Below are 27,602 nucleotides of genomic sequence, written 5' to 3'. Positions count from 1 at the left end.
TAGTGTGGCCAAGTGGCCTAAGAAGGATGTAGCACACGTACTTTCAAATGTTCTATATCTTTTCGATCGAAAGAGGGTCAAGAAATAGCATTTCTTGTTACAGTTTTATTACAAATAAAATTGTAATTCATTTTATTACTAATAAAAAACCTTAAAATTTAAAAAGTTTTTAGCAAGTAATATTTTTTAGATTAATATAAAAAGTTTAAATTTACAACAACAATTACTTGATCATTTTAAATAAATACGCTTATTTAATAGCGGTATATTTGATATTTCTATTTCACGACATTTACAACACTGTTCCTTACAGCTGTTCAAATCTAAAGCAAACAAGCTGCATCCAAAGTTCAATTTAGTCTATCACCATAATATTAAAGGTTTAAAATTAAAATTTTAAGAGTTTCTCTATTAAATATAAAGTCAAGAAATAAAAAAGATTAACTCACTACAATTGATTGTCCTTGTCCTCCATTTGTGTATGTATTTTTGCAACATAACTCATTTCAATACTTTAAGTATTTGTTTATTTTTATCACCATTTTTGTGCCAAGTAATCATTGTTAAGATTATTTCTTCAAGGTTCTGTTAATGACAAAATGGCTTTGATTCCCGCCGTAACACGCCTCAGCTCCTCCGTAATCCGGATTTTGGGATGCAATCCCAGTCCGATGACCCTCCAAGGAACCAACACATACCTTCTAGGAAGTGGAAACCGACGAATCCTGATCGACACTGGCGACGAAGACGTGCCTCAGTATATTGAGCATCTGAACGACGTATTAAAGCAGGAAAAGGCCTCCATCGACACCATCCTGCTGACCCACTGGCACCACGATCATGTTGGCGGAGTGAAGAGCATCTTGGGCACAGCTTTGGCTCACAACGATTGCCGGGTGTTTAAGTATGGACGAACCGATGCCCCCGACGTGTGTCCCGAAATCCCGTCGCACATCAAACTCCACCCACTGGCCCACAACCAGGAGTTTGCCACCGAGGGAGCAAAAGTGAAGGTAGTGCATACCCCCGGACACACCACTGATCACGTAGTGCTGGCCATGAGCGAGGGCACGCTCTTCAGCGGCGACTGTATCCTGGGCGAGGGCACTGCCGTTTTCGAGGATCTTTTCGAGTACATGAAGAGTCTGGAGAAGATACTGGATATCAAACCGCAGAGGATTTTCCCAGGCCACGGGAATGTCATCGAAGAACCGATCGGCAAGATCGAGTACTACATCAATCATCGCAACCAGCGAGAGGCACAAATACTGCAATACTTTGTCCAGCGTCCCAAAGATCGGTGGCAAGCGATGGACGTTGTTCGGGAGGTGTACAAAGAAACCCCCGAAAACCTATGGCCGGCAGCCGCTTACAATGTAGACCACCACCTCAGTAAGTTGGCCAAGGAGGGAAAACTAAACTTGATTGATTCGGAAAACGAGAAGTTTTATTCATACCGTGCAACCAGTGCCCTTTGAGAGCTGTTGGTCTTCCAGAAAATCTGTTAAATGGTAGCTAAGGATAACAATACTCGTTTTTGTAAATCGTTAACAAAATGATATTTTAATAGCTCGTACCATTTGTTTACAGTCTATTAACTGAAAATTCAGTTTTTATAAAGGTATATATTCTTAAAAAAAAAAATTTGTACAAGATTAAATCTACAATTCAATTTTGTTATTTAAATATACGTTTTCTACATTTAGAACCTCAATATTGGATTATAAAGAACTGGAATCTGGAAGATATTTTGAATTTCTATCTGGATACAATATTTGAAAATTTCACAAAGCAAATGGAAACTAGAGAAAAGATTCCATGAATCATTGCTCTTTACACCGAATGGCCGTGTCGAACAGCTTCTTCCACAAATCAAACTGATCATTGGGTTCCACCATGTGAACCGTGATTCTACTACGAATGCGACATACCGACGGATTCGTATTAACGTTGGCTATCGCCTTGACATTAATCCGATCGATACCTAAAACGTCGGCCACGATGCCGGTCATGAAGACATCCTCCAACTTCAAGAACGCAGTGGCCAGGGCTTGGGCATATAATTCGGCCACGATATCGCCGGTGAGCAGATAGGCGGGCCCAGTCGTGAAGTAAGGGAAATATCTTGAGCTATACTGGGCGTAGGATACATAATATTTCGATCGCTTATTCCGCACTGGCATCCAGTTCTCGGCTCTGCGACCATAGATCTTTCGCTTTGCCTTGAGAGTGTCAAGAAATTCCATTAACTTGGGCACGTTGATAAACATATCGTCGTCCGTTTTGAGGACATACTTTGCCAGGGGACAGTGCCAGTGCGTCCACTCCAGGGCGGAGATCGTCTTGAGTGTGAGATTATTGTAAGAGTCTACAAAGTTTCCCCTTATCATATCCGCGTACATCATATTTTCCCCGTCAAGGCGTTCATTTACATTTGTGTCGTTACCACGTCCCAGTACAAAGGCCATACCGATGTCCCTCCTGCTGCCGTAGTGCATCCAAGTCAGCCTAATGGCCATTCTTTGTTTCTCATGATCCCGTGCCGAGGCAATTAGCACCAAGAGTTTAATGGAAGCTCCACTTTTGGGACATATCCTCTCCGCATCAATCTCATTGTCCTGATGACCCGATTCATAGGTGGCACTTGCCCATGGAATCCCGGTGGCTCGCTCTTTGTATCTAAGATACTCCCAAAATTCGCTTGGATGGAAGAATCTGATTGTACGATATTCAGAATGTATATCTAGATAAGATATTTGAAAATTTTACTAAGTAAAAAGAAAATGGAAAATACAAATTAAATCAATGTACAAATCCAACCATTAAGGTTTCATTAAAAATTGCGAGGAAATCCAAACATTAATTATTTGGGGCATTCCCTTCCAGAATTAGATGGACATTGACAAAGATATGGCCGTGGTTTGGGGCCATATGTGGGGATTCCGGATTTTACAAGGGGTTCCATCAGAAAATTTTGAAAAATATGGATCGAAAATTTGTAGTGCAGATTTTGACGCAGATTAATAGGGAATCGAAATACAAAACGATTGAGGTTTTCCCCTCAAGAATCGGATGGATATTGACAAAGATATGGCCGTGGTTTGGGGCCATATGTGGATATTCCAGATTTTACAAGGGGTTCCATCAGAAAATTTTGAAAAATATGGATCGAAAATTTGTAGTGCAGATTTTGACGCAGATTAATAGGGAATCGAAATACAAATCGATTGAGGCATTCCTCTCAAGAATCGGATGGATATTGACAAAGATATGGCCGTGGATTGGGGCCACATGTAGGGATTCCAGATTTTACAAGGGGTTCCATCAGAAAATTTTGAAAAATATGGATCGAAAATTTGTAGTGCAGATTTTGACACAGATTAATAGGGAATCGAAATACAAATCGATTGAGATATTCCTCTCAAGAATCGGATGGATATTGACAAAGATATGGCCGTGGTTTGGGGCCATATGTGGATATTCCGGATTTTACAAGGGGTTCCATCAGAAAATTTTGAAAAATATGGATCGAAAACTTGTATTCCAGATTTTGATGCAGATTAATAGGGAATCAAAATACAAATCGATTGAGATATTCCTCTCAAGAATCGGATGGATATTGACAAAGATATGGCCGTGGATTGGGGCCATATTGGGATATTCCGGATTTTACAAGGGGGTGCATCAGAAAATTTAGAAAAATATGGATCGAAAATGTGTATTCCAGATTTTGATGCAGATTAACAGGGAATCGAAATACAAATCGATTGAGGTATTCCCCTCAAGAATCGGATGGATATTGACAAAGATATGGCTGTGGATTGGGGCCATATGTGGATATTCCGCATTTTACAAGGGGTTCCATCAGAAAATTTTGAAAAATATGGATCGAAAATTTGTAGTGCAGATTTTGACGCAGATTAATAGGGAATCGAAATACAAATCGATTGAGGCATTCCTCTCAAGAATCGGATGGATATTGACAAAGATATGGCCGTGGTTTGGGGCAATATGTGGGGATTACAGATTTTACAAGGGGTTCCATCAGAAAATTTGGAAAAATATGGATCGAAAACTTGTATTCCAGATTTTGATGCAGATTAATAGGGAATCGAAATACAAATCGATTGAGGCATTCCTATCAAGAATCGGATGGATATTGACAAAGATATGGCCGTGGTTTGGGGCCATATGTGGGGATTCCAGATTTTACAAGGGGTTCCATCAGAAAATTTTGAAAAATATGGATCGAAAATTTGTAGTGCAGATTTTGACGCAGATTAATAGGGAATCGAAATACAAATCGATGGAGGTATTCCCCTCAAGAATCGGATGAATATTGACAAAGATATGGCCATGGTTTGGGGCTATATGTTGGGATAAATGTTGCCCCTCAAGGATTGGGCTAATAATAGCCCAATGATATTGTGAAATTTAGAATGGAAAAGTTCATAATTTTCTGTTTTGTGGTTAATGTTTAATTTACCTTTGATTTGAAGTGATGAATGCAAAAGCTCTTCACTATTTTCACCTGGAATTATGGAAGTTTTTATCAAATTTATAGAATAATAATACTTAAAGAATTTTTTAATTCTTACGAGGCTTTGTCGTCCGTGGGATATTTTCGGAACTGTTCAATATGTTTTTAAATAAATATGTTATATTATTTTCAATGGAAGTTGCGTCCAAAGATTCATTCAGTTTATTTTTGGTGCTGTCTGAAAGTATAATACTGAGTAAATATTTAAATAATTCAATGAGTATATTCTTACTAAATTGAGTTGTCTGAAGAGCGCCAAATTCTTCCATCAGATTCACATTCATTGATTTATCAAAGCTTAGTCCGGGGAGATCGAGCTCCGATGGATTTGTCGGATAGAGCTTTTCCATCTTATGGATTTTTAGTGAATACCATCCATATGATATTACCATCAAGCTGACGAAGATAAGGATAACCAAGGAGCGCAATAGGCGCATCACCATATTTAAGAGCGCCACCTCCCTGCCGAAGGATTACCCTTCTGTGACCAAAGGATATAATCTGGCATTGGCCTTCTACCTGTGGGAAAACGAATAGTCATGTTGATCACAAGCTTTCAATAATTTTATCAAAAATTAAAAAGCATACTCGACAACCTACTTTCATGTTTTTAAATATTTTATGTTGTGAGCTTTTCGATACTCTTCTATTTCCATTTTTTACTTTTCATTTACTTTATTTATTATTAAGCTTATATTTTTTATTTAAATTGAAAGTTGTATGGTATTTAACGTTTAAAGCTGGCATTATCCTTTATGTCCTACGACCCACTTTATTAACAGTGGAAGGTTTTCATGTTTAACAGCTGTTAACAGCGCTGTTAACTTTGCAACGCATACCAACACTGTCCTCCACTGTGTACGTCAGCTGTCAAATCGAATCACAAATTTTCACGGCTTTTTGGTATTATTGTTACAGTTTTCCAAGCTTTTCCCGAAGTTGAGCATATGCATATGCGTTGATCGGTCGCCGTACTTACACCGGGCATTGTTATGCCTGCCGTACACTGAGTGTCGTTCGTCATTGGGCCGCAGTGCTAGCCATTTGAGTGGGTCAGCTAGAGAAACATGTCGTTCGTTGGCACGGGGGGCGGTGGTCAGGATGTCCACAAGTTCGTCGAGGCACTCCAGGCGGACTTCAAGACCCTTTCGCTGGAGACCAAGAAAAAGTATCCCCAGATCAAGGAGGTAAGCCACCCGCAAGTCCTGCTGACGTGTGCTATTTGCATTTGTTATATTATTATGTCTCACGATGTGTGTGTCACCCACCCCATACCACTTACACTTGCAAGGTGGTGCGGCGGTGAGGTGGGGGTGGGGCATTGGTTTGCTCTGGTTCCACCTGTGCTTATTCTACGCAATTATGAAACTGATAGCGGCCGTAAATGAAATTGATTTTATGACATTTTCAAATGGCCATTAACTCTCTCCATTTTATTTCACCGTCTCCCCCCCCCGAAAATCAATCGGCAGGCATGCGAGGAGGCCATTTCCAAGCTCTGCACCGCCGGTAGCAGCCAGCAGAACTCTGTGTACTACACCGTAAATCAGATACTCTATCCCCTCGTCCAAGGATGCGAAACAAAGGACCTCAAGATCATCAAGGTAAGCACAATATTTTATTCGATTTTTGAATGAAATTTATTATTAAAAAATTACTTCCCTTTCAGTTTTGTCTTGGAATGATGCAGCGTCTTATCACCCAGCAGGTGGTGGATCAAAAGGGCGCCTTGTACATCACCAACGCTCTGTGGACGCTCATGGAGAACAACATCGAGGAGGTTAAGGTCCTGCAAACAGTCACCCTGCTGCTGACCACTAACACCGTGGTGCATGGCGACACGTTGGCCAAGGCCTTAGTCCTGTGCTTTCGATTGCACTACCACAAGAATCCCACGATTGTGAACACAGCCGGTGCCACAATTCGGCAGTTGGTGTCCCTGGTTTTCGAACGCGTCTATCTGGAGAAGGATTCTGTGAGCAGTCTCCAACACCAGCAACAGCAACCATCGTCCGAGGGCGATAGTCCTAGCGGTGGCCAGGATGTCCAGACGTTTGCTTCGGATGCTTTCCTGCTGTTCCAGGACCTGGTGCAGCTGGTGAACGTGGAGCAGCCCTTCTGGTTGGTGGGCATGACTGAGATGACGCGAACATTCGGCCTGGAGCTGTTGGAGGCGGTGCTTACTAACTTCAGTGCCGTGTTCCACGAGGTATGTTTATTTACAAATACTGTAGACGGTTTAGCTGGAAGCGATTTATTTACAAATCTTATCTTTCCTTTTCTAGAGCAACGATTTCCGACTGTTGCTGAAGGAGAGAGTATGCGCCCTGGTCATCAAGCTCTTCTCCCCGAACGTAAAGCACCGACAACTCCCGGCCCCCAGCAACGGAAATGCACCGGCCGCAGCAGAGAAACCATATTTTCCGATCAGTATGCGACTACTGCGTCTTGTGGCGGTTCTTATTCAAAAGTACCACACTATCCTGGTCACCGAATGCGAGATATTCCTATCCCTGATCATTAAGTTTCTGGATCCGGACAAGCCGAGTTGGCAGCGCGCCCTGGCCCTGGAGGTTATCCACAAACTTGTGACCCGCTCCTCGCTGATAGCTTTCTTCTGCAAGTCGTACGACCTGAAGAATCATGCCACTAACATTGTCCACGACATGATTGCCGCCATGGGCAGCTATGTGCGATATTCCCTGTTCAACGCCTCCACCATGCTGAATGGCCAACAGAATGGAATGGCCTCCACGCTGACGGCTTTGTCGGGGAACAACCAGTGCGGCTTCATGTTCCGCGGCGCCTACTTGCCGCTGGTGGCCACATTCGCCCCGGGAGTGCCTAAGGCAGTATAGTAAGTATCCAGAAACCCTTTCCTCGTTAGCATTTCAAGTAATTTATATTTCTTTTTTTCCAGCTTGGAAATGCTAGATAAATTGGATGCTCCAAACATACCGGACAGCTATGGCATCTCCGTGGGCCATGCCATACTCCTGGACATGACCCGCTCCATTGGCGGTGTCATTCAGCGCACACCGGAACTGCACCCGAGTCATAATACGGCCGTGATTACGGAAGAAGAGCACAAGCCGCTGTGCCTGCAGCTTATCGATTCCAGCTGGTCTGCCCTTCTCAGCGCCTTCATTCCGCTGGTTGAGACCTCCATTGATGAGGCCACCACCGAGAACATTCTCAAGGCGATGCAGAACTACGCGGCTCTGTGCGGTATGTTGGAGCACCTGCACCCACGTGATGCCTTTATAATGGCCATGTGCCGAGCCTCCTTTCCGCCCCACTATGCCATGTCCATATTCGCCAACACCACCCAGGCAGATGGTGATCTGAGATGTAAGTATATCTATGACTAATCTATCTTTTTTGTTAATAAATGATTGCTTTTTATATCCGCAGGTCACACTCGCAGCGGCAGCCAGGACTTGAGCAGCCAGTTTATAAACAATTGCAGCGGAGACTCTGGTGACTTTAGGCCCAACGTCGTGGCAGTGGGCACTCCACTCCCGTCTGCCTCACTTCCGCACAGCGTGATGCAGGCGCCGGTGATGCTGACCAATAAGAACCTACAGTGCATGCGGGCCATCCTATTTCTGGCGCACAACAACGGCGGAATTCTAGGTACCTCCTGGCACATTGTGCTGCAAACCCTTCAGCATCTGGTGTGGATTCTGGGCCTGAAACCCTCCACCGGAGGCAGTCTTCAGGCCATGCCGAAGCCGGCGGCTGAAGCGAATGTGGGCATACAAACCGCCGTGATGGCCGATCTGCCGGTTTTGTCGCAAATGCTGAGCCAGCTGTTCGAGTCCAGCCAGTACCTGGACGATGTGGCCCTCCACCATCTCATCGATGCGCTCTGCAAGCTCTCCCACGAAGCCATGGAACTTGCTTACGCCAATCGCGAGCCCTCGCTGTTCGCAGTGGCCAAGCTACTGGAGACGGGCCTGGTGAATATGCCGCGAATTAAGGTCCTCTGGCGGCCACTCACCAACCACTTGTTGGAAGTGTGCCAGCACCGACACATACGGATGCGGGAATGGGGTGTAGAGGCCATCACTTACCTGGTCAAGTCTGCTCTTCAGTTCAAGCACAAAACGCCCTTAAAGGAAAATATGGAATTGCAAACCATGCTGCTGAGTCCACTATCTGAGTTATCCACTGTTCTGCACGCCGATGTACGACAACGCCAGTTGGACTGCGTCCTCCAGATCCTGAACACCGCTGGGGAGATTCTCTCCTTTGGCTGGCCGGCTATCATCGAGATCATTGGAGCTGTGAACGAACACCACGGCGAGCCACTTATCCGGACAGCCTTCCAGTGCTTGCAGTTGGTCATCACCGATTTCCTCACAGTGATGCCCTGGCGGTGTCTGCCCCTGTGCATAAGCACGGCGGCCAAGTTCGGTTCCCAAACCCAGGAGCTGAATATTTCTCTTACGGCTATTGGTCTGATGGTACTGTGTCTGTTAAAAGATTTTAATTTTAAGAAACTTATTGTTTATTTTTACGCTAATTTTTATTCAATCCTGGCAGTGGAACATTTCGGATTTCTTCAATCAAAATCAGGACAAGCTCATGTCCACGCAGCTGCAGGACGTGGCCATCTTGCCCGATTTTCCGGGCACGGTGAAGATGCCGCAGTTCGACAAGCTGTGGATGTGCCTGTACGCCAAACTGGGCGAGCTGTGTGTGGATCTGCGTCCGGCGGTTCGCAAGTCGGCCGGCCAGACGCTTTTCTCCACCATCTCGGCCCACGGCAGCCTGTTAAATCCACCTACCTGGCAGGCTCTGGTCTGGCAGGTGCTCTTCCCGCTGCTGGATAATGTCCGCGCTCTGAGCAGCTCGGCCAGCAACGAGAAGGTGGATGCCAGCGGCAACATTCTCATCCATCATTCACGCAACACCGCGCAAAAGCAATGGGCAGAGACACAGGTGCTGACGCTATCGGGGGTCTGTCGGGTGTTCAACACCAAGCGGGAACTGCTCCAGATGTTGGGCGACTTTGAGCGGGCCTGGTCTCTCATCCTGGAGTTCATCCAGAATGCGGCGCTAAGCAAGAACGGCGAGGTGTCGCTGGCAGCCCTCAAGTCACTGCAGGAGATCATGTACCATACTACCACGGAGCGGGCAGAGCGCTCGCTGAAAGATCCTCAGACGTCACAGGAACAGGACGATGAGATCTGGACTGTAAGAAAGAATAATACGCATGTGGGTTTATTTGTAATGGAATCATGTCTTTCTGATCAGATTGCCTGGAATATTTGGTTGAGCATTGGCACTGAGAGCACCAAAATGTCCACGTCGACTATTAAGCAGCAGCAACAGAGTAGCAACGGAGCCGACAACCAGGAGGACTTTTACATTCCCAGTCAGGCCTTCCTCACCGCCTTGATTCAAATCTTCCCCGCCATCTTTCAGCACATCCAAGTCAAGTGGGTAAACTTTTAGAAAAATAAAAGATAAATCTCTAAATTGGAGCTTATGTTTTGGCAGATTCAGCGCGGAAGACTTTGACAAGTTCTGCACCGTACTGACGAATGCCGTTTGCATTCCTGTCCAAACCGATGCTGTGCCCTACATTATGTCCACAGTTTCGGACACATTGCTGACGCCGCTGCACGACGGCATCCTTGATTGCATGGAACTAATACAAAAGGTTAGAAACTCTTAAAGGGTTCTGAGTCGAAGTACCTAATTTTCTTTGATTTATTCCCGTAGGAGGCCACCAAGCCCGACTCGCACATCCGCCAGCTAATTCCCGCCATTTTCCGGCAACTGCTGATCTTCAGCAAGTTCGCCTGCGCCCCACCTACGTTCCAGCAAAGCGTCGAGCACAAGTACGCCAAGTCTTCGGGCCACTATGCCAACAACGCCTCCGTGGAGGTGGTCAGCATGAACTACATACCGTTCGGCGAGAAGTCCATCAGTATTTCCGTGAAGCTCTATCAGACGACGGCCACCGAGGAGCCGGTGGTGCAGGAGCAGATCCTACACGACATCGTCAAGGCACTGCGCACACCGCTGGCGATGAAGTACAAGTGCCTATCCTCCAGCACCTGGAAGCTGGCCATCTCAAGCCTCATTGGTGTGCTGCACACGGGTCTGAAAGTGGCCCGGGCCAAGCCTCAGCATTTCACTAGCCTCTGGGACGACCTCGCAGATACATTGGACAAATTCCTGTTCCCGGCCAGCGTCTGCACCGTGGAGGATAGGGGCCTGGAGGAGATTGTGCTGGATGAAACGATTGACTGTCAAGTGATCGAACTGCTCCGGGACGAGGTTCTGCCGTATGCCCACGAGATGCCCCATCAGTTCATAATGCAGATCGTGGTGCTGCTGAACAAAGGCTCCATCCACTCCGCCTCGGACACGAATATCTGCTACGAATCTGACTGGAAGCTGCGGGAAATCTTCGCCAAGACGTGCTTCGAGACGCTACTGCAGTTCTCCCTTTTGGAGGATCAGGCCTCGGCCAGCAACAACAATCGCCTTAATGCCAATATTTTGCCAGTCGTCGGGACTGCTGGTGCCGCAGGATTGGGGGGCAAGGACTTTGCCGGCCGTCTAGCGGTCACTGCCCTGCTGCATCGCTTCCAAGAGGTTCTCAAACGGTTCAATGACGATGAGCGGCAGAGTGGGAAATGTCCCTTGCCCAGGTATATGTCTTGATGTTTATTTATCGCTCAATATTGATGGGAATCATTTTTCTCATAGGTTCCGGTTGTCTGAGATATCCTTTGTGCTGAAAGCCATTGCCACCCTCGTTGTGTCCATGAAGAAAGCTCCGGCCTCAAAGGGTAGGAATATACATCCATGAAATCATCTTTAAACTAATTCACTTTCCAAAAACAGTAAACAAGCCAGCCTGGGATCAGCTCATTGGCCTGTATCCCTACTTGGTGGACTGTACTACAACCACATCCCCGGAGGTGTCACGGTCTCTGCGCGAAGCCCTGCTCCAGTACACGGATCTCCTGCAGGCACCGCGCACCTGCACGGGCACGAACTCCACCTCCGCCAGCAACGACAACGCAATACAATCGAATGGACAAGAGTGAAAGTATGCCTAGGGATACCCAGAGACCAAAAGTTTGATCCAAAGCCAGTTTCGGATCGAGGATCCAGACCGGAGGCAGCTGTGCGATGTTTTGTCTTAGATATTTAAGTGCGAACCGTTTGAATATATATATATATTTATTTTGTGGATAATTTATATATGTTAATCTTAGCCCCCTCCCCTGCATAGATGTAACGAGACACCATCTATGTACTTACACACATACCTATGCGTATATATATATATATTTGTAAAAGTATTTTGTAGTTGAGCTATAAAGAATATAGTATAGGTCGTCTACTCGGCGTTGCCGAAACAAAGAGGCCAAATAACCAAGATAAAAAAAAAAGAAAACCCAATGAAACGCTTGGCAGACGGCGGAAACGCAGACAGCAGATTCCTTTAGTACCTTTTCGAGACGCAAAGACAAAGAACTATAATAGCTATAGCTATACACATATACAAATCTAACTACGATCTATTTGTGTAGCGCATTTTAAAGTAACGACTTGCGTGTTATCTGAATCAAATATTAACCATTTAACCATGATGCAACCAACCAACTTTGTAGTGACGTTTTTAAATAAAGCAAAACTTATTATTACCAACTTGATAAGCTGAGTTTATTTATGACGTCAGATTGCCGCTATAACAGCCCACCTGATGGATGGAGATGGACTTGGACGGGCGGGTGCTTGTCAACAGGTTTTTGTGTCGCCGGCTACCTGAGCACACACATCTCGTGTTGGGCTAGCCTTATCGCATCCACCGCCGCATTAAACAAAATGGCACCTTGAACCCGGAGCTGGCCCAAAATATTTCTGACTCGGCAACCATTGCGGGTATTTGGTAATAGTTTGCTTTGGCATTTTGCTTTAATTTGTTTAGAACCAAGAAACAGCAGTTCTTTGAAACAACATGGCGTATGCGTGATATGTTACATTTTTTACATGGCGTATGCGTGATATGTATCACGTAACACAAATCACGTAATAGCGTATACGTAATATTCTTAACCTTTACTTACCGTAGATGTTCCTTAAGAATTCTAATTTATCAAAATGCACCCAAAAATTTTAATCTAAATAAAATTTTTATTTTAATTTGTTTTGTTTCATTTTTTTTGTCGGTTTTCTGTTTTTGTTTTCATTTTAATCGGTATAATAAGTATAATAACATTTTTGTTGTTCTTGTTTTCATTTTTATTATTACTGTTAATGTTAATGTTTTTATAGTTTATGTTTTGTTTTCTTTCGGTTTTAATATTAGAATTAGGCAATCGAGTTTAATACTACCTTCGTTTTTAAATATTATGCAACGAATTTTTTGGGTTTTCCTTCTCATGATTTTTTTTTTGTTTTTGTTTATGAATTTTTAAATGTATATATTTAATAAACTCATTTCCGTTCTGGCTAGGCAACTCCTTGTGTGTCGGGCTCCTCACATGGCCGCACACTCTGTTGCTCTCTCGTATATATATATATATATTTTTTTTTTTTTATTTTATGTATATTTTTTTATGTGCTTGTCAACTCTTTTTGGTTTTGGTTTTATTTTTTGTTTTTTTTTTTTTACTTAATGCCGTGGGCGCTTAATGTACAGTTGCCTTGTAAAAATGTACAATCCAAGCGCTTGCTTTAAAATATTTTTTTTTTGGGTTTTTTCTCAGATTTTATTATTAATCTATATTAGCTGAAAGTTGGATTTCAACTCTGCCCTATCAATCACTTTATTAAATAGCCGCCATCCTGGGATCTTATTCACGTTTTGGTTTAGCTATTTAGTTTGTTTTTTTTTTAGCGCATGTAATTAACCATTTCTTTGTTGTGTATTATTATGTTTAACTTCGTTTTTTTTTAAATTTTTTTTCTCGGGCTTAGATATAATACAATTTGTTGTTTATTATTATACTGCACTAACGATCTCGCGTGGATTAAATTTCTCTTTCTTCCTAGCTCTTGTGGGATTAGCTACCAACTTTACCTAATTTTCATCCTGGCTGTTTTTTCAAGTTCTAACTGAAAGCCTTTCGCTTCAAATTTTTTCTTTTTTTTTTTTTACTTATTCTCGAAGTTTTACTTGGTTTTTAGTGTTGTATGTAATTTATTTATTTAATGGATTTTATGTGTGTGTGTATGTATGCGTGTGTTTTACGGTTTAACAATAGTTTAGTTGTAGTTTTTAGTTTTTTTAGTTTTAGTTACTAATTTTTAGTGTAGCACATCCATGAGATGAGACGAGATTTTGAGTGTTTAGAATTCAGTTTTGGGTTTTTGGATTTTTTCTTTTCTTTCTCGGGTTTTCGATCTAAAAAACTCTATTTATATATATATATTAATATATATATGTTATGTATGTATGTATATATAGTATGTATGTATTCATTTATTTTTGGTTTAATTAGTTTTTGTCTTTGAAACAAAAGTAACGCAAATTATTTAATTTAGTGCTAAAAACAAGTGTATGCTTATGTAGGTATTCAAGTATCGGTTTTCGGTTTTTAGGTTTTCGATTTTCGATTTTTTTCGGGCTGGTTTCCCTCCATTATATTTATAATTATATCATATAATGTTTATGTATAGAGAAGTTCGGTAGATAGGCGTAAAGAGCGCTGTTTCTTCTTAATGGAAATTCGAAAAGTTCGTTAGAAATCTGATGAAAGATTTGTTGTTTATTTTTCAATTTATTCAATAAACTCTTTACATTAAATTACTTATCTAAATTGTTGGGTTCTCTTCTCACCATCCTTTGCTTAAATATTTTTTTTTTTTGCATTTTTTTACGGATTTATTTTTGCCATAGCCATACAAAATTTTGTTTTTTTTTAAGTTTAACTTTAAGTACATATACATTTCGTGTATATATGCAATTATTTGGTTTTTTTAGTTTAATGAACACTTTGTTGGGTTCAATTTCAATATTAGTTTAAAAAGTTAGTTATAGTTTTAAGATTAGCGTTGGTTTTTCTTTCTTTTTTTTTTTGGTTTTGGTTTTGGTTTTTGGTTTAGGTTTAGAAAAAGTTCGGCTTTTCGAAATTAACATAGTTAAGAAGCGCTGTGCCCTGTTGACTTGTTTGTGATTTGTTTTCTGTCTAGATTTATGTTTAGTTATAGTTTAATTTCAATTTTTTTAATTATCTTTATCTATGTATATGTATGTATATATGTAATTTATATAAATTACTAAAAATCATAGTTTATCGATTAGCATTTTGAAACAGTTTTGTGTTTTAATTTTTTTTTTATTTTTAGATTTTTAGTTGAAGACTTTTCGCAAAAGCATATCAAAGTAGGTGGAATCTTCCTTTTGGGCTGGAATTTGTTTGGAGCTCGTTTCCGGTGATCTATTCTTCGGCAGATTAGGGGGCAGGCAGGGGCGGGAGAGGACTGGCACTTAATTGATTTATTTGTTCTCTAACTCTCCTAAGGGGACTAGCCTAATAGCTATGCTCATCCAAAAAAGATTCCACATACTTCCAACAGCTTCCAACAGTGTGTGTGTGTATGTTAGTTTTTTCTTATTTTTTCGACATTTGGTTACTAGCTTGGATTACAGAATACTTAACTGTTTGCGGTTCTTGAATTTTTATGGCGATCTGTGTTTACCCGTAGTCATAATTGGTTTATAGAGTGTTTCATGCAGGCGTTGATGTCACACCCCCATATTAAGGCAAAGTCACACATTTTGCTCGAAGCCGCCGATAAGGGAAATGATTTAAAAGGTAAACAATTTGTTAATTCTCTTTTATGTTTTCTTTTCATTTTTTTTTTTAATATTTCTACTGAAACCCTAAGGCAATTTTCTGTTTTCCTACAGTTTCTCCTACAGTTGATTTTCATATTTGTTTTTTTTTTTACAATTTTTCTGTACGCGCCTGCGGAAAACAAAATAGTTTAGATGCGGGTTTATAGGCCAAAAAAAAAATAAAAATAAAAATAATTTACTGCCTTTTAGACACTGCCTTTCTGTAATGGAAGTCATAACTCTAAACCAGAGCTGGAACTCATACGAAAGGTGTGACTTGCCAGTGATCTTCTGTAGAGTCGTCTAGTAATTGGAAATGTTTGAAAAAATGGCAATCTCTAATAAAAAGTGATTTTTTCAAGCACTTTTTATGATAAAATTTGAAAAGAGGCGCTTATGGTTTAAATTACAAATTTTTTAAGGCTTATTACCAACATTATATCTGCTCCTTAAACTTATAAAAAATAAAAAATTAATTAAATAAAATTACTTGAAATAATGCATAAGTAACTTGTCTATTTCTTAAAGATTTTAACTAAGATGGCTGCCATTTTGGGAACACCAAACATGAACCATTTTTTTTTTAGTCTGTATGGGTGATGTTGTATGTTGATTTTGTAACTTATATTTTTTTTTGGCTTATTTGACTAATTAAAATTACGCGTAATTATTATTAGTATTATTTATGTATATATTTCTTTTATATATATAATATATATAAGGTTCTTTCTTGTAACATAAATTATATAGCTTCATTTGATGTTCACTTTTAGTTGCTGCCCAAAAAAAGCGACTAATGCGTGAGAGTCAAACGTGTGTGCCAAGAAATTCTGTATTGCTGATTATATTGTTCGATAGTTAACAACAATTGTTGGATAAGCCATGTTAGACTGGTAACGAGACCAGGAGGAGTCCTAAATCAGTTGGAGAAAACGTAGAAATGGGAGTACAAATGAGGGAGTCGTACGAGACAGTATTTTGTTTTTTTGTTATCTGAGGAATTGTTTAGGATACACGGTTGTTTGTTGTTGTTTTGTTTGTTTCTTGTCAGGCTTTGTTTATGTTCTGTGTTGTTCTTGTTGTTGTCGTTTGTTATCTGTACAAAAAGGACATACAATACTGCGTATGTAGTTACTTGTATATAGGTGTATATATATGTATAAGTTCGTTTTTTTCGTTAGTATTATTTGTATAAATGTATGTATAGCAATAGTTTTTTGACGAGTGATTCGAATTTCGAACTTGATTTTGGTTTGGTTTTTGCTGTTAAGTTAGTTACGTGTGTTGTTGTTGTTGTTGTTGTGGTTGTGGGTAACATTACGTCATACAATATAGCAGTAAATAGGTATCGTAGCTGTTGTTCTTGTTGCTGTTGTTGGGTTCGCTTTTCAGTTCAGAGAGGTTCGTTTTTTTTTTTTAAATTTATTTATTTTTTATCTTTCAGTGTGTTTGTTGTGGATAAAAAAGTTTGTTGGGGAACTTTTGGATAGAACCCAAAAAACCCAGAATTCGAAACCATAATTAAAATAGAGTTTGCCAATTTTCAAACGATAGGTTTAAATAAGAGAGATAGAGAGAGAGTGAGTGTCCAGTTTAATGTACATTTATGCATAAATAGATCAATCTATATATTGTTATAGTAATAGTAGTAGTAGTTGTTGTTTGTTGTTTGTTGTTGTTGTTGTTATACACAAATAAGCCACAAAAACTGTACAACAATTGTACATGAATAAAAAACTTATGCACAAGAATTTATCGACGGTTTCCAAAAAGTCTCCTCTGTAGGTTTTTTTTTTCAAAAACCTTCCCTCGCTTCATAATTTGTTTTTTTTCCTCATAATTTTCGTATATGTATATAACTATGTAATCGAACATGCACACACACACACGTGATTTAAATATATATATATAGCAATTATATATATTCATATATATATATATGTTTATTTGTTTTTATTTATATATAACAAGAACTTTTTAGTTTTTGGGTTGTTTTTTTTTTTATCAAGGGTTCCGTTTATTATTCTCATTTTTAGTTTACTATACAAATTGTCTCGTTTTGCATCCTTTAACATAATTTGATATTATATTAATACATCATCATTTACTGAGAACACAGTTTACTATGTAAATATTTAAAGCTTTGATGGCGGCGAAAAAAAATCAACAAAAATTCCACAATGACAAAAAATAATATTAAAAAAAAATAATATACATCAAATTTAAAACAAAATTACAGTTACGACATATTTATGATTTTTTGTTTTGTTTTTCAAGACAATGATAAAATGAAAACATTAAAATATAATATCTATGTATATATTAATTATATATACTGTGTATGATTACGAGTTACGAGCTTCTTTCCCATTTCGATTTTTTTTATACACATACTACATACATTATACATAAACAACCGAAATTAATAACAGAAATCAATAAACAGAGCTCCTTATGTATTCAATTTGTTTTTGTTTTTTAATGTTTATGTTTGTTTTGATTTTGGTTTTTTAGTTTTTGTTTACCAAAAATGAGGCTAAGCAAATAGTACTGAACTTTACAAGTTTTGGCAGTACGCATCTGATCTTTATCGTCCTTTCCTCCTTAAATTATGCAATATACAGTGTTCTTGCTCCTTTTTTACTTCCACTTTCAACTTCAACTCCGACTCATCATCATCATCGTTCATCAGCTACTAGTTGTGGTATTAATCCTTTAAAAATATACTCATAACGCGCTACTTAATTGTTTAAAAAGTTCATTTTTTCAGTTTTTCTTTCTTTCTTCATTATTCCGTATTAACTAAGTTAAATAAACAAAATTTCCATTAACATCATCTCCGATAACAAATATCGATAGCAGATGCGATGTTGCTGCTTCCGCTTCCGCTGCCGCTACCGCTGTCGCTGCTGCTGCGCTGCACCATCACTATCCTTTCCTCCATTTTCTCCATCATCCTCTTATTGTAGTTGCTGCCGCCGATCCGATTTTTTTTTTATTATATTTCCTTCTTTCTTTTTCTTTTCCAATATGAAATAAAAACTAACTTGAAAATATGGCTACCTAAAAATCATATCTTTATAAAGAGTCCTTTTTGCTAGGAAAGAGAGAGAGACAGAGTATTGGCTGCGTTTACAGTACAGTACTGGGAAAGGATAATTCCCATTAATTATGTATAGCTTGTTCAACTTTTTAGGTTATGTACAATATTTGTTTGAAGTTGTTCTTAGTGGCAGGGGGGAGATTAGGTTAGGGGGAGTTGTGAGATGGGGGCGTGGGAGACAGGGGCGTGGCATGTGCGACTTTATAGTTAATTGCTAAAGTTCCATTATTCTGTTATCGTTTACCAATATTCCCATTTTAGTGTTCGTTTAACTGCTATCACTTTCCATTTTAATAATATTTTAGTTTTCTTGTTCCTTTTTTTCGTTAATATTAATTGTTTGTTTTCCCTTAATCTTTTTTGGTTTTCTTTTTTTTTTTTTAGTTTATTAAAATACAATTTCACTAAAGAAAGTTTTGCAATTTTGCTGGGGCGATGGGGTGGGAGGGGATTGGGTCGAAGGGGATTACAGTAGAGGGTACAGTACTGTGTGGTGAGTAGTGAGTAGGGTGGCGGTGAGAAGTTTACACAACTTTTTCTCCTGTGACTGTTCTTTTCTTTTTCAGTTTATTTAATGTTTCAATGCGCTTTCTTTAATTTTATTTCTTTGCTCATATTTAAAGTGATTTTATCTTTTACGTTTTTATATGTAATACGGTGTGTTGTTTTTCATTTGTTTAGGAATTTTAATCATAATTTCTCCTTTTCTTTTTCCTGCAATAAAGAATAAATCGCAAAAAATCACTGTAATTAGTTTCTTAAGGTCTTTTTTTTTTGTCGTTAATGTTGGTGATTTGAAACGGGGATGTTCTGGGTATTTCAGATCAACAGATTTTTGGAAAATAATATTTCAACTGAAAAGTTTGTATTCAATAGGGAGAGCAGCAATCAATCAATCAATCAATCAATCAATAAACTTTGCTATGTTTCAATACAAAATTAAACTATGATTAATAATAAATGAAAGTACACTGTTAGTAAAAATATTAGGCTACTTTTGGTGGTTGCAGTTACAGATGCTGTAGGTTGTTACTATTGCAGCTTAGATTTGATTCTTTATCTATTTATTATTACTATATTTTTTTTTTAATAAATTATTGCTGTGATTGTTGTTGTTGGAATTGGAGTTGTAGTAGTTGTTGTTGATGTTATTTTGGATTAGGTCAGAATGGTTGTTGAGGCCGTCGGTTTTCAGTATTTTTTCAAGTCAAGGCGGATTGATGGAGATTTGATCAAAGGCGAGTTTTATTTCTGGATATTCTTTTTAGTTTGGTGTTTATTTTATTTTTTTTTGTTTAATGATGATTGCGGAAAAACAGTCAACCAATCAATCGAACGAATCAAGCGGCAGGTTATCCCATTTGTGATTTTCTTGTTTAGTGATTTCTCTAACAATTTAGTTTTAACTAGAGAGTGAATTGTATCAACTACTCAAAAGAAATGTTGGTTCATTTTAGAAGTCATATATGTGGATATATTGAGGTATTTATGGGGAAAAAAGGAAAAGAATGGTAAAAAACATTTGATTAGCTTTCCATGTTAGTATCGAGACTTGGGCGAGTAACGAGTAACGAGTCACGACTCACAAATACCAGAAATACCGTCTATAGTTCAGCAAATCAAAAGTCAACCAGCAAACCAAAATTAACACAAAATGTACAGTACTCGAAGGATATTCAATAGTGTATCCTTTTTTTTGGCAGACAGGCAGGCAGGCAGGCGGGCAAGCATTTTGTAACTTATAGAGACCAGGATCTAAGGAAACAATAATATTGGTAGGGTGGTTGGTATATTTTGCACTAAAATAAAAAATTAAATACTAAAATAAAAATGCAATTTGATACTTTGTTTTGTTCTTTTTTTGTTTTTTTTTTTTTTTATTTTTTATATATTTTTTTTTTACTGGTGTTGGTTTTATATTTCGGTAGAAATCAATCTCAAAACGCACAAAATCATAATGGATAAGATAATCGGTAAACAATAGCACAAGAGTGTTTTAGATACTAGATACAAAGAATTAAAAATCATTCAGGTTTATACACAGCAAAAAAAACTATTCAACGGAGGCGAACAAAAATGAAACGTAAAGTGCGCAAAATTATATGGGGGCGGGGCAAATAGGGGCGTTTGTTTTTTTTTTTTTTCTTGGAGGGGCGGTGTAAAATACTCTTTTTTTTTTGTTGTGTACAATATACAAATATAATTCTAATTATAATTCCAAATCAATGCAAAAGTGTTGAGCTAACATTTCTATGTGTGTTCGCATGTATGTTTGACTCACTGCCAAGAAATTAATAAGCTTATATAGGTGATTTTTGTTTTTTTTTTTAATATACATAAGTAACGATTATATCTGTTTTCATATTCCTTTTCAAAGCAAAATGAAAACTTGTTGCTTCATTTGCGGTGTTTTTGTTTTTGTGTTTTTGCATTTTTTTTTTTTTTGTAAATGTATATTATTAAACAATAAGTACTTAAAAACAAAGTTGATAACATTTTCTTGTCGTATTCTTTTACATGATAGTAATAATAATAATAATATTATGGACTGGACTTTGACATAATATATATATAGAAGAAAAGTTTCAATTATATGTTTTTTTTTATATTATCTTCAGATTTTGTGTTTATAGTTTTCTTATTTTTTTTTTACTTTTTAGGCAACAGAAACAAGCATAGCGAAAAAATGAATTTTCGATTTGAGAAGAAAAGCAAGAAATTATAAGGCATATTTACGATGAATTATAATTATAGTATTTATAGCTATAGAACTACATATTTTGTATTAAGTTTTAATTTTGGGGGGTGTGTGTTTTTTTTGAGGGGTTTGTATGTAGTATTATAGTATTATAGTATTATAGTATTATGTCTGTGTGCGTTCGTTTTGTGTTTCCGTTTCCGGTTGCGGTTCCGTTTTACGTTTACGTTTACGTTTCCGTTTCCGTTTTGTGTTTGTCAGATTTGACGACGTAACAAATATGCAGATCACTAATATATTTGTTGTCGAATTTTTAGCACACAGTTTGAAGAAATTAGAAATCTAATTGTTTAGCTTTTTATGTTTTTTTTTTTTTTGTCGACTTTTCACTTCTCCTGGGATTCGTTAATTTTATTCACGATTATTCCATAACTCCTCACGAGTTTTGCGACGCTCCAGGCATTGGCATATACAATTTCTTTATAATACAAAAATTATCAAAAACTATAGTCTCCTAACTTCATTAAATTATCGCGTATCCGTTTGCGTCAAACACAAAAATTCATTGATTTTCCTTTCCTTTTTTTTTTTTTTGCCAGTTCGGGGTAACTATTAGAAAATGTTAACTAAGAAAATTTCACTAATTGTTGGAGCTGCTGCTGCTCATTCTCCGTATCCGTATCCGTGTCCGTGTCCGTGTCGCCTATCCGTCCGTAAGTACTTTATCTTCTGTACGATCTGTCCGGTCATCGTATTTTGTGTATGATGGTGTCTATAATAGTCTGCATCATGGGCCTGCAGCTTCAACGTCTTTAATTTGCAGTATATAACTAAAATTTCAACTTTTTTCAACTCTTCTGCTGCTATTTTTTGGATGTTTGTTTTTTGTTCATCTTTTCTTTCCTTTAATAATATTTGGTGTTGACAGTTTATGTTGTTTGTTTTGTTGTTGGTTGTGGTATTGATTGGTTGGTTGGTAGGTTTGTGTTTTTTTTTGTTGGTTGAGTTTTTTGGAGTGAAGGCACAAACTTACTGTTCTTGAGGATCAGTGTCACTCTCCTCCAGCTCGCTCTTGTTGCGTCTCTTCTCGTAGATGAGAATGATGACGCAGAGAATCAGCACCTCAGCACAGATGCCCAGGAAAGGCCACAAGGCGGCAAATTTGCCTAAAAAAAAAATATATTATTTATAATCGAATCTAAATATCAGCCAAGCTTCGTCACAAGGCCTGCCAGTCATTAGACACATTTTTTTTTTTTTGGCCAGGACCTTCGGCCGACGAAGCAAGGCGACATTAGTCTTTCCGGTGGCCCTGAAGACACTCCTCTATTCCTGGCTTAAAAGCCAAACTTACCCTTAACACGCACAGTGGAGGCGTCGGTGGCGATTTCGATTTTCGTTCCGTATTCATTGGCCGCATTCCGGCCAATGCATTTGTACTCGCCTCTGTCCTCTAATGTCACATTCTCCAGTGTCAGGATGGCGTTCTGGACATTGTTGTCCTCCTTCAGGACGTAGCGGCCTGTGCTGTTTGTCAGCGTTAAGTTGCCTGTATTGCCAAAAAATTTCAGATTATTATTGATATCTATTTAATCCATTAATCTGATAGATACTCACCAAAAGACCAGGACAATTGTGGTGCAGTACCCACAACCACGCAGGTTATCGACATCTTCTCACCCTCCACAACGGCTGTATTTGAAGGCACTCGTACAGCAACTTTGGCTATAGATCATAGAGGTTTTATTATTAATATATTATATAATATAGTTGTAAAGAAAACTCTACTCACCAATCACATTGAAAGTCTTGGACTCTCCTTCAATCTCACAACTATATGTGCCATCGTCGCTTGCATCCGTTTTTTCGATGATGAACTTCCTCTCGGCCTCAATTATTTTGTAGCGACCTTTCAGGGAATCAACCTCCATCACATTGGTATGGTTCTTTTTCCTGATAAACGAAATAATATAATAGTTAGGATATAGCCTTGTAGAGTGTTCTTAAGGGGCCACTTTCTCAATGCCTCCCACGTTCCCACGGCCTGAGCTCCTTTTGCCAATTATTCAAAGACTAATTCCGCACGCAAAGTTTTGGCCCTGGCCTCAGGAACAAGAACTAAGAACCAAAGACCCGGACAGGTCCCGGAATGAACAAAAGTGTCATTACCATTACCAGGCCTAGGGCCCAGAGCTCAGAGCTTGAAGCTTCCACTAACACTAGCCAGTCCCAGACAGGAAGGCACTTTTCAGTAACCATCTCGTCCCCCAGAGAGGCGCCACCAAAACCCATCCGACCCCACTCAACCATAAACACTCGCACAAAATAGGACCTTTTTATACTCTTTCTAGGGTATATTAAATATTCCAAGAAGTTTGTAAGGAAAATAAAAAGTGGTTCTCAGAAAATATAATAATTAAAACTATCCAAGTCAAGATACTACTACCTTTTGGTTGAAAAATAGTTTAAAAGTTATGGTGTTAGGGTAGTTGTCTATTCGGCTTGAGGTAGTCCTTAGTCTTGTTACCAGGTTATGTCAGTCAAGCAGTCAGTTAGGCAGTCGGGCCAACATAATTAAGCAAAAGTGCTTAGCTGGGCCGTATTAAAATGATTGCTCTTATAACTACTAACTATGCCAGACACATCCCATATCCCAGGGCCGGTTTTTGGGGCGTAGAGGTGGTTGGGGGAGTTACTTACCATATAAGTGGAGTGGTCGTTTCGGATTTCACATTGCAGCTGAGCACCAATGGAGTTCTGATTTCGTAGAATTTCATTTGTTGCTCGACGTTGTCATAGTTTGGCACCAGCTTATCTGGAGATGGTATAGACGGATGGTAAGGATTAGTGGTATATTGGTGGAAAGGAATAACATTCTAATCTTCAGATACAAGAAAACGTTTAGGTAAAGAGAACTTAATGTCTAGAGTAACTAGAAACTAGTATATGGAGATAAATTATGTATGGCTTATAGGAATAAATTGAGAACGAGCTTAAAATATGAAAGGTATAAGGTGGAGGCTGAGAATCTGAGCTGAGAATTTTTGATAAATTTTTTTATGTTTTGCGAAACAATGAAAGTTTGAAATTTTGTTTTGGATACTTTCTAAATTGCTTAGCAGAGTAATAATTATAATAATAATAATAATAATAATAATAATATAGAAAGGACGCTAAAAAAAAAGACTAAATAATAAGTGGAGCAAAGGAGGATAAAAAAACTGATTCGTAAAACTAAAAACTATAACTAAATAAATACGTATAAATGAAACAAAAGAGCATACATTTTGGTGTCAATCGAATTTTATTGATCCTGACGCATATAAAAAACGCATTATATATATTTTTTTTGTAAGAACTATTTTGAAACTTGGACTGAAATCAAATAAACTTCATATTACGCTGCAAATTGAGATTACTTTATTGATTAATTACGATTATGTTCCATCGGTTTGGGTATGTTTTATATAATTATCGATAATTTATTCATAGAGTTAGCTGCAATGTAAGATAGAGCAATAGTTTATACTTATTTCATGTACAGTTAAAGCTACACAATGCAATATGTTATCGATACTATCGATGTTATCGACATCAAAAAGCAAAAAGCCAAAAAGCAACTCTGATTTTGAAAAAGAGACATCGCAAAACGAAGAGAGCGTGAGAGAGAAGGAGAGAATAATAACGAGAAAGTCTAGATTCTAGAAGAAAGAAAGGCAATGAGAATCAGCGACTCATCACGTGCCGATTGTTTTGTTTTTTTTTTTGTTCGCCATATATGGCAGTCCGACAGTCACTGATTTGTAATCAGCTCGTAAGCCAAACGCTGCCAATTATAAAGTTATGCGTCATCGCAACTGGCTGCCAATCAAGTTGAAATTGAAATCGTATCGAATCGAATTGAGTCGAATCAAATCGGTATTGACGCCGCTGCTGTGCACCTGCTGCCAGCCAGTGTGTTTTCAACAATCAGAGTAAACAACCAAAGCGACAAAGGGGGACTTGGGAGTAGAAAAAGAAACAAAGCCAAGGAGATCGAAGGAAAGGAAAGCGAAAAAACAAAGGCAACTACTACTGACTGGCATTACAACACAAATGAAATCAAGAAAAAGTAAATCGTAGAAGAAGAAGAGCAAGAATAAGCAGAAAAGACAAAGAAAAGTTTAAGCAAACAACTCAAGCTCAACTTAAAGGTGTGACCGTATATGTGTGTGGGTTTAAATTGATTTGGTATTTGTGTGTGAAAGTGTGGGTGGCTAGGTGGCTCGGGTGGCTGGGGTGGCTATGTGTGTGAGAAAGAGCAACAGCGAGCTGTCAAAGTCAGACTGATTGAACGAATGGGGTAGGGAGGAAGACGGCGAGAGATAGGCGGGCGATTAACGTTTAATTTAAAAACCACAACAACACATCGAAATTAGACTAGCGAGGTGAAATGCAATGGAGAGAGACGAACTGAGCAAGACCAAGGGCGCAAGGCTGAATGGGGGGATAGGGGGTGGTGGGTTGGCGAGATGGGTAACGGATAATGAGAGAGCGAGCAAGATGAGCTGGGTGTGGTGTCTTCAATGCAGTTCGAAAGAGACCGATGGTGGGGGTAATGGTGGAGCAACGATAGCAGGATGACACATGGCGGCGTTCCCATTTTCAATTCTAACGGTTTTTGGTAATTAAATCTCTTAAAACTCTCTCAAATGAGTGAGAGAAAGAGAACAAGTAGAACCGGTGTAAAATTTAGGTTCTATCCAAAAAAAACATTAAAAAAAGCTCTAAAAACCGGTTAAAATTTATGGCAAACAATTGAAAATGGGAACGAGGCTGATTTATTTTCTTTTTTTTTTTTTTTTTGCAACTTTTATGGTTTTTTTTTTGTTACGATAACAATTACAACGTTATCATTTTCAAGAGGCGCGAGCGAGATAAAAGCCAAAAAGCAAACAACAACAAAGTGGACAAGTTACAAGTAGAACATTAATAAGTGACTGTAATTGTGTGTGTGTGAGTGTGTGTCTGAGTGCGTGTCTCTGTGTGTGGGTGTGAGAGTGTCTTCATGTGCGTGTAGTGTGTGTGTGTGTCTGTGTATGAGTGGCTCACCCTGTTTGATAGGCAAGAGCGTCTGGGAGGGCTGAAGCAACTGACCACCACCCATCATCATGTGGTTAACAGCACCCATCATCACGGAGCCACCACCAGCAGCACCAGCACCCAGACCAGACATGGCTATTGTGCTGGTGGCTGCCGATATGGTGGTCTGTTCCCCGCTGCCGGATGGCGGCCCACCACCCACCGCGGGCGGTACAAAGTGCGGGGCATATGTCTGGTATTTCTCGCTCTGGCCAAGATTCTGGTTCGGTCTCGGTGGCAGTGGCAGCTGGAAGGCGTTCAGCGTATGCTGAGACTGCTGCTGTTGCTGCTGCTGCTGGTGGTGGGCGTGGTGGTGCGCCGTCGTCGTCAGCAACAGGCTGGGTTCGGTGGCCCTGGCAATGGCAGTGGTGGTGATGCTATCACTGGCGGTGGCAGTGGGACGCTGACGCGTCTGATTGTACAATATGGTGGGTGGCTCTGGCGGTGCCACCGTGTGCTCCAGCAGGTTCAAGCGTGGTGGTGGAAAGTCTGGCGGTGTTGCCGAATATACCCGATGGATCATGCCACTTCCACTTCCACTACCGCTGCCACCTCCACCTCCTCCCGCCGAAGGATGCCAGGGCATGGCACTGGATACACTGGCATTGGTATAGGCCAAATGTGACTTGTGCTGCTTATGGGACTGCTGGTGGGGCGCCGGGGGCTGCTGCTGCTGTTGCTGCTGTTCTAGCCACGTCCGCGTGAAAAAATCATCCGCCGAGTTGGGCGTCAGCTCATCGATAGTTTGATAGCCAGACTCGGTGGGTTCGCCGCCCTTGGTCTCCCTTACGTACAGCATGTGGTAGCTCCCGCGGCGATGGTTGCACTGATACCTGCCCTCGTGCACCTTGAGGGCGTGCCGTACGCTCAGGTGGGCCTCAATCTTGTGCTTCTCACCTTTTCAGAGTGCAGCAGGAGTAGTCACAAATGTCAGTCGGAGATTGCCACATGAAGCCATATACTCACCCTCGATGGCGCTCTCCGCCAGGACATAGGCGTGATCGTCCCGACCGTGCCGGAGATTGTGGCGGGTGATCGGCTCCCCGTTCTTGAGCCAATGGATCTGCTCCGTGATGGAGATAATGCAGGTGATCGCAAAGGGCTCGCCCACGATCACCTCCCGATCGCCATAGTAGATGGCCGGCGTCAACTCGAACTCTGTGGACTCCTCGCTCAGGTCATTGGCTGCTCTCGCAAACGAAGAGTTATAGAGTTTTCAGGGGTCATACAATGCTACAAACTTACTACTTAGATAGAATCTATGAGTTTATGATCTGATCTGATCTGATCAACAAAATAAATAAAATAATTCTGATCCATTGTT

The 27,602-nt window shown here is 39.7% G+C and overlaps 4 protein-coding genes across 18 annotated transcripts in view; 2 read left to right on the top strand and 2 right to left on the bottom strand.

The window, feature by feature from the left end:
* Window positions 1-292: 292 nt before the first annotated feature.
* LOC6497945 (beta-lactamase-like protein 2 homolog) lies at window positions 293-1,746 on the top strand. 2 transcript variants are annotated; one of them, XM_014906416.3, is made up of 2 exons: window positions 293-380; window positions 583-1,746. In XM_014906416.3, the coding sequence occupies exon 2, from the start codon at window positions 600-602 to the stop codon at window positions 1,476-1,478; it is 879 nt and encodes a 292-aa protein (XP_014761902.1). In that variant the 5' UTR covers window positions 293-380; window positions 583-599; the 3' UTR covers window positions 1,479-1,746. The 2 variants fall into 2 exon arrangements, with proteins under 2 accessions (XP_014761902.1, XP_001961773.1); XM_001961737.4 differs by having other exon boundaries at window positions 299-479.
* Window positions 1,452-5,094, bottom strand: LOC6497579 (beta-1,3-galactosyltransferase 5). The gene is made up of 4 exons (XM_001961738.4): window positions 4,773-5,094; window positions 4,599-4,718; window positions 4,487-4,531; window positions 1,452-2,743 (listed from the first exon to the last, which is right to left on the bottom strand). The coding sequence occupies exons 1-4, from the start codon at window positions 4,981-4,983 to the stop codon at window positions 1,824-1,826; spliced, it is 1,296 nt and encodes a 431-aa protein (XP_001961774.2). The 5' UTR covers window positions 4,984-5,094; the 3' UTR covers window positions 1,452-1,823.
* Window positions 5,095-5,356: 262 nt separating this feature from the next.
* LOC6497946 (protein MON2 homolog) lies at window positions 5,357-12,225 on the top strand. The gene is made up of 12 exons (XM_001961739.4): window positions 5,357-5,727; window positions 6,013-6,144; window positions 6,210-6,749; window positions 6,826-7,397; window positions 7,461-7,891; window positions 7,955-9,009; window positions 9,089-9,742; window positions 9,803-9,987; window positions 10,049-10,211; window positions 10,274-11,211; window positions 11,270-11,352; window positions 11,408-12,225. Exons 1-12 carry the CDS (start codon window positions 5,608-5,610, stop codon window positions 11,611-11,613), a joined length of 5,079 nt encoding a protein of 1,692 aa, XP_001961775.1. The 5' UTR covers window positions 5,357-5,607; the 3' UTR covers window positions 11,614-12,225.
* A 2,259-nt stretch (window positions 12,226-14,484) lies between these two features.
* LOC6497578 (neuroplastin) overlaps window positions 14,485-27,602 on the bottom strand; it is a 31,506-nt gene continuing 18,388 nt past the window's right edge. For 7 of the 14 annotated variants that reach the window (XM_044716281.1, XM_014906240.3, XM_044716282.1 and 4 more), the window contains exons 3-8: window positions 23,858-23,972; window positions 22,950-23,110; window positions 22,775-22,882; window positions 22,512-22,706; window positions 22,191-22,323; window positions 14,485-19,173 (exon numbers count right to left, since the gene is read on the bottom strand). In XM_044716281.1, coding sequence (XP_044572216.1) covers window positions 19,146-19,173; window positions 22,191-22,323; window positions 22,512-22,706; window positions 22,775-22,882; window positions 22,950-23,110; window positions 23,858-23,972 — 740 coding nt within the window. In that variant the 3' untranslated portion in view covers window positions 14,485-19,145. Of the gene's footprint in view, window positions 19,174-19,607; window positions 19,887-20,562; window positions 22,324-22,511; window positions 22,707-22,774; window positions 22,883-22,949; window positions 23,111-23,857; window positions 23,973-26,248; window positions 27,179-27,602 lie in introns of those variants that run through there. The other 7 variants (XM_044716285.1, XM_044716288.1, XM_044716287.1 and 4 more) reach the window with 3 other exon arrangements.

Source organism: Drosophila ananassae, chromosome 3R, assembly GCF_017639315.1.
Source record: "Drosophila ananassae strain 14024-0371.13 chromosome 3R, ASM1763931v2, whole genome shotgun sequence".
Taxonomy (NCBI): domain Eukaryota; kingdom Metazoa; phylum Arthropoda; class Insecta; order Diptera; family Drosophilidae; genus Drosophila; species Drosophila ananassae.
The sequence above is the reverse complement of the archived record's forward strand: the minus strand, read 5'-3'. Positions and strand labels throughout refer to the sequence as shown.

Bases quoted from the DNA above. Each gene is read 5' to 3' on its own strand.
- LOC6497945 (XM_014906416.3), top strand. From the start codon at position 600: ATGGCTTTGATTCCCGCCGTAACACGCCTCAGCTCCTCCGTAATCCGG.
- LOC6497579 (XM_001961738.4), bottom strand. From the start codon at position 4,983: ATGGTGATGCGCCTATTGCGCTCCTTGGTTATCCTTATCTTCGTCAGC. The intron at 4,719-4,772 runs GTAAGAATATAC...TTATACTTTCAG, and splicing joins TCTTCAGACAACTCAATTTA to ACAGCACCAAAAATAAACTG. The intron at 4,532-4,598 runs GTAAGAATTAAA...CCATAATTCCAG, and splicing joins CCCACGGACGACAAAGCCTC to GTGAAAATAGTGAAGAGCTT.
- LOC6497946 (XM_001961739.4), top strand. From the start codon at position 5,608: ATGTCGTTCGTTGGCACGGGGGGCGGTGGTCAGGATGTCCACAAGTTC. The intron at 5,728-6,012 runs GTAAGCCACCCG...ATCAATCGGCAG, and splicing joins AGTATCCCCAGATCAAGGAG to GCATGCGAGGAGGCCATTTC. The intron at 7,892-7,954 runs GTAAGTATATCT...TTATATCCGCAG, and splicing joins GGCAGATGGTGATCTGAGAT to GTCACACTCGCAGCGGCAGC.